Genomic DNA, 6000 nt, shown 5'->3' on the forward strand with positions numbered 1-6000 from the left:
CAAAGGCTTCCCCATCCCTTGTGTCAGCTTCTCTCTCAGCAAAAGGAATAAAACGGCCCACTTATTTTTATCACTCACAGATTTCCCGGGAAATGGGCTATTAGTTTTCCTAATGTAAAAATAATAGGCTCGTCCCCCTTGGTAGATGGTACAGCCCCAGCACGAACACACTCGAAGACCCGTCAGGAGGTCTCTCCTGTGGAGGCGGGGGGACCTGAGAGCAGGACCAGCCCCAATGGAGGCAGAGACACGGCTTCAGGAGTCTCTCCCTGCCACTGCCACTGCCCCACCCCGCTCTTCACTGTCGAGTCTTCACGCCTCACCCTCACAAACACCTGGGGGGGAGTAAATACTATTACAACGCGCCCCAGTTAATAGGATGCGGGGCCCCATAGGCCAAGGACAGGATGCCTCCCAGGGACCTGGGCGCTGCTTGTTCCTTTCTAGACTGTGTCTTCATCCCCTTCCTTCTATCTCCATCCCCCAGGATGGACCGACCGCGGTCACAGCACTTCTGGGACTTCGGGGGACCAGGCTCTCAGTGAGTTCCCTGCCCCCTCACACACGGGGTGTAGGGGCTCCTCAGCCCTTGGCAAGGGCCATTCTCTCACACCGAGAGCAGAGAAGGGCGCCTGGCTTTCCTGTGGTCTATGGGCACTGGCCCCTCCACACTGAGCCCAGGGCCCTGCAAGGCTGCAGCTGGCGCCTGGGCATTTAGTCACGCAGGCTGTACTCTGGTTTTATGTTGCTGCTTTACTTGTCACATTTATGACCTCTCTCTCCATCTAGGCTGCACGCTCTGGGAGGGCAAGGATCCCGGCTGGTACCAGTTTTGCTCCCGGGAAGCCTGGGCAGTGGTGGGCGGGAAATGGGGGGTGCTCAGTGAGACCTGGTGATTGATGAGACGTGGGGCAGGGAGAGGTTGGGGGCACGGCTCCGTTCACACTGGCCACGGTGAATGTGTGACGATGCAACCGCCTTTTCTGCCTAAGCTTCCTGCTCTTCCTGGTCTGTGTGTGTCTCCCTGAGAGCTCCAGGCCTGGCACACAGTAGGTGCTCTCCCCCGACTCCTACCTCTGCTGTCCCTGCCCCTGCCCCTTAAACTGTGGAAGCACAAGCAGGCAGACAGCAGGGAGAGCCTCACCCAAAGGGCAAGGGACAGCTACCTGGTACTTCTCCACCCCTGGCTGTCAGGAGGCCTGGGGGGTGGGCGCCATGGCCTGGGGATGGAAGAAAGGAACTCACATTATCTGTCTTTCTGTCCCCAAGGAGAAAGAGGGTCTGTTTAGAGCCACGGAGGTGTGCTGACAGCCTGGCTTGCTGCTGGGCATACAGCTGCCCAGGAGGCAGTGCCCAGCCTACAAGGGGGAAGCAGCCTTTGAGCGCCCCCTTTCAGGCTGCCCATGGAGCGATCAGAGCCCCTTCTAGGGGATGGTGATGGGGAGGGGATCATTCTGTGTTTCAGAGGGGAAACCACAGGCCCAAGAGAGGAGAGAGGGGTCCAAAATCCCTCCAGTTACTTTGAAATTTCAGAAAGGGGTGAAGATGAACGTACATCAGAAGGAACTAGTGGGGAGTCACCAGGGAGCACTTAAAGATGAGGCTGGGCGAATTTGAGCGTGCAAACGAGTAGGATGGCCGGTTTACTGCTTGGCCTCCTCCTCTTCCTCCTTGTCTCCGGGTCTCTGAGCCTCAGGCTCCCTCTCCCCCGTGGGCTCCGTGAGCGGCTCCTTGCTCAGGAGGTGGCGCGCCAGCTGCTCCAGCTCCCCCAGGCTTATCCTCTGCAGGCGTTCCTTGTGCTCCCGCCTCAGCAGCTGCAGCACTGCCTCGGTGTCCTGGGGCCCAAAGTGTTTGGTTAGGACCTGGCCCAGATGGTGCCACAGGGGCTGGGGCTGGTGGGCCTCCTCGGGCACCGTCTTCTCCAGGGGCCGCACCATGACATTGGTGGAGACATTGGGCCCAATGCAGTAGTCGGAGAGATGCTTGTCATCCGCCAGAAGCTGGCCGTGGAAGAGCAGGTGCCGCTGCTCCTCGGGCACCCGCAGCTGCTCGGACACCAGCTTCTTCAGCATGGCCACACTCTCTCGCCCCAACACCTTCAGGTTACATCTCTGGCCCAGGAGCAGCTGGACCGTGAGGAACATCGGGCCGATGGCGGAATCAGGAGGGATTCATGCTCCAGCGGCTGTCCTGAGGGTTAAGGGGCTCTGCAGGAGAAGGTGGCTTCTCCTTATCAACGGTGGTCCCAGGAGGGCCCGGCCCAGGAAGACAGCCATTGGCCAATGCACGGTGATGTCACAATGCTGCCTGCCAGAAGGCTCATTTGCAGAGCGGGATGTCAGGGAAGTCAGAGGGGGATTTGGGACACAGAACATCCTTCCTCCATGAGAGGAGAAAGGAGAAGAGAAGAGGAGAAAAGGAGGGTCAGGAAAGAAAACATAGGGCTAGGAGAAAGGAGAGCAGGAGGGGGAATGGGAGGGCCCAAAGGACAGGGTGGCAGAAGGAAACATGTCCATATTGACTCATTCAGCACTATATGTTGGGTGCCCTTTCTGCCGGACCTGTTCCTGGGGAGAGATCATATCACAGTAGATACTTTCTGCCCTAATTTATCAAGTGTCTTTCTAGCACGCACTTGACACGCTCTCTTGGATTGGGTTTCCCAGACACAAAGACAGGGATTCCCGTGCATGTATTTAGTTGGCAGGTGACCCCAGGATGTGCCAGTAGGTGGGCAAGAAAGCAAGTCGATGGGGGGTGGGGCAGCCCCCATTGCATCAGTGAGCAGATTGCCTTTGCGGTCACCCTCAGTCCCGCCAGGCGCTCTGGGAGGCCTCGTGGAATACACCTGCCATGCTGCCGGGGAAGCAAAGAGGCTGGATCCGTGTGTTCTCGGTCCTGCCTTTGGTCAGTGGGGTACTAACTCCTTGGCACTTGTGGTCTGAATGCGTGCAGAGCAGGCTCCCATGACCAGAGAAGACCTTTGGGCAGAGACTTGCAGGTGCTGGCAGCACCTTCAGCTCTCCCCATTCCCCCCCATCCCCCACTCAAAAATAATTCTCTCTTGTCCCAGTTAAAACCTACTCATCCAAAAGAATGGGACAACCCGAGGGAGACGCCAGGACAAATAAGTAGCTATGAAGCTAGACATAGCTTTCAAGCTAGTAGCTATGAAACAAGACAAAACGCTAGAACTTAAAAAATCCCTCATGACCTTTGAATTCCAAAGTCAACTAACCCCACTCCGGCCCAGCCCCTTTTGCTGAAATGAATCCACCAGAGCCCATCTTAAAGAACGGGAGCACTGAGGGGCTCAGGCTGGGCCACCAGCAGGGTCCGCAGCACGGGCATGGCCTTAGCCACCCCTCCCAACCTCCGGGGCGGGTACTGTCCTTTCCTCCACCTGTCAGAGGAGACAATGGGGCTGGGCTCACACAGCCGGCAGGCAGCAGAGCTCACGTCTTTGCCGCTACCGAGTCCTGCCTCCCGCAGAGCCTGCTCAGTGCCCCCTGTGTGCCAGGCACGGTGCAGGCGCCCAGGGCTCCAAGGCCAGTAAGGAAGGGGCATGATGGGGCCTCCGTGGTGTCAGCCACTGCCGCTGCCTTGGGAGTTTTCAGTTCAACTTTTAGCTCTCCTGGGCCAAGCCCTTTGTAACTGCTGGCACATTTCAGCGCGTGAGGAAGGTGATCACCTCATTTTGGAAATGAGTGAGCGTGAAGGCCTGGCTGATGTCCACAGCTGGTGGTGGGATACTGTCAGGGACGCCTTCACCTCCCCCCAGCCCTCCATGCTCCAGGGCTGCGCTCGGCAAGCACCTACTTCTTTCCTCACCTCCTCTCTCCCTCCTCCTTTCCTTCCTTTTGCTCCAGCCGGGGCTACACTTGATTGACACGGTTGCCAACGTCCCTGGACTTTCCAGGCTTTGCCCTTCCATAGCCCTGGGCCGATTCCCCGCCCTGGTCGCTCCTGCCCAAGGCTCTGGCAGCCTTGGGCAGCGGAAGAAAACACCCACGGAGGCCACAAACTCAGCAGCCCTCCCCTCTCCTCCTAACCCCATGTTCTCACTCTTGGCAGGTGACCAAATTCTAGTCCATAAACAAACTAAGCTCAAAAGTCAGGAATCTCCCCCAAGAATGAATGGCCCCAAGGGGGTGGGACTGGAAGGAGGAGATGTACTATGAGTTCCGAGCCACAGGCTGGAGGACAGTGACCGTCTGAACTGGGTTGGGGTCAGTGGAGATGCAGAGGAGGGGTGGACAGAAAAAATAAGAGGGCTCCTTTGGTCGGGGAGAGGAGGCGAGGAGGGAGGCAGGGAAGGGGCAGCTGACTGGGTGGCACTCCTGCGAGTGGCACCATCAGGTTTCATCCTTTTGCTTTTGGAATCAAAACTAGCTCCTCAGCCTGGCATCCCAGGGCGTCACGACCTGGCTCTGCTTCCACCCAGCCTTCCTCACACTGCATCCTCCACTCCAGCCACGTCAACCCGCCTTTGCTTCAACTTGCCTGTTTCATTTGAACTCTTCAACTCATCCTTCAAAACGCTGGTTAAAAACTCCTTCCTCATAAGGAAGCAGATGTAGAGAATGGACTTGAGGACACAGGAGGGGGAAGGGTAAGCTGGGACGAAGTGAGAGAGTGGCATGGACGTATATACACTACCAAACGTAAAATAGATAGCTAGTGGGAAGCAGCCGCATAGCACAGGGAGATCAGCTCGGTGCTTTGTGACCACCTAGAGGGGTGGGATAGGGAGGGTGGGAGGGAGGGAGACGCAAGAGGGAGGAGATATGGGGATATACGTATATGTATAGCTGATTCACTTTGTTATACAGCAGAAACTAACACACCATTGTAAAGCAATTATACTCTAGTAAAGATGTTAAAAAAAAAAAAAAAACCTACCTCCTCCATGAAGACTTCCCTGCTTTCCCCAGTCCTGGGTGGAAGTAATCCCACTTCTCTCTGTGCAACAGTTACCGGCCTTGAATGCTCCCCGTATTGATGCACCCATATGTGTCTGTGTCTCCCTCAGTGACTCGCAGGGGCAGGAAGAGGCTTCATCTGTCTTCGTACCCCCTGCCTCCAGCACACAGAGCCTGGTACACAGAAGGCCTCGCATGCATGTTTGCTGAATGAAGACAAAATTTAGACAGGCCGAGCCATGCAGGAGGATGCGGTGTCCAGTACGGCAGGCTGTGGAAGGCTATGAACCTGCCTGCAGCCTCTCCTTCTTCCCTAGAGAGACGACAATCTGAAATTACATAGAAAAGAAATCAGAAAGTGATTCCAGTCTTTACCCAAGGATCTTCTATAGTATTCTTTAAATAGCCACCTCCCTTGGTGCATTTGGAATAAGATAGAGTTTGCAGATGTACATACAGTGTGTGATGGCCCCCATGGACTCCGTGATGGCAGAGCGTCTGTCTGTGCTGAGGGAGCAAAGGGTGGGTGAGGTTTCTCCTCGGCCATCTGGGAGTTCCCAGCCCCCGGATGGGAGGACCCTGTGGTGGACAGACCGTGGGATGGACAGGATCGGAGGGAGGGGAGCTTTGGTGGGAGACACCCTGAGCACAGCTAACATAGGAAGGCTTCCTGGGGGCCAAGGTTTGAGTCGTCTTCTGCAGGAGATGAAAGGAAGGTGAACTGGGGAGGGGAGTGGCCTGCAATCTCTCTCCCAGGCTATGGGACATCTCGGGAAAGTGACAGGGGCCAGAGTCCTGAGCTTGGAGGAAGATGAGAACCGGCCACCTGCCTCAGCCTGCCCTCCTAGATGCCTCTGCCCGGGACACTGGCAGCCACTGGGGGAAAAATGTTGGGGCCTGGGCCTGTAGAAGCAGGTAAGACTACAGCTCAGGCTCCATCTCCCCAAGGCTAGTGGCCACTTGCAGGCTGGCACCTCTGCGACAGGGGTTTCAAGGGCCACAGATGCTGGGTCACACTTTCCAAATCAGGCTTCCTGGTCTGGAGAGCCTCAGTGTGTTAGTGGGCCATGAGGACAGA

At 56.6% G+C, this 6000-nt stretch overlaps 2 protein-coding genes and 1 long non-coding RNA gene across 3 annotated transcripts in view; 1 reads left to right on the plus strand and 2 right to left on the minus strand.

The window, feature by feature from the left end:
- SLC6A17 (solute carrier family 6 member 17) overlaps nucleotides 1-3845 on the minus strand; it is an 82593-nt gene extending 78748 nt beyond the window's left edge. The window contains exon 1 of the mRNA XM_033434910.2: nucleotides 3832-3845. The gene's annotated coding sequence lies outside the window, so the exon portion shown is untranslated. The remainder of the gene's footprint in view (nucleotides 1-3831) is intronic.
- Nucleotides 1237-2233, minus strand: UBL4B (ubiquitin like 4B). The gene has a single exon (XM_004263284.3). The coding sequence runs from the start codon at nucleotides 2142-2144 to the stop codon at nucleotides 1644-1646; it is 501 nt and encodes a 166-aa protein (XP_004263332.1). The 5' UTR covers nucleotides 2145-2233; the 3' UTR covers nucleotides 1237-1643.
- On the plus strand, nucleotides 2362-5117 carry LOC125961104 (uncharacterized). The gene is made up of 3 exons (XR_007471422.1): nucleotides 2362-2423; nucleotides 4393-4612; nucleotides 5033-5117. It is a non-coding gene; the product is annotated as an uncharacterized LOC125961104 (long non-coding RNA).
- Nucleotides 5118-6000: the final 883 nt, after the last annotated feature.

The sequence above is a fragment of the Orcinus orca genome, chromosome 1 (assembly GCF_937001465.1).
Source record: "Orcinus orca chromosome 1, mOrcOrc1.1, whole genome shotgun sequence".
Classification (NCBI taxonomy): Eukaryota; Metazoa; Chordata; class Mammalia; order Artiodactyla; family Delphinidae; genus Orcinus; species Orcinus orca.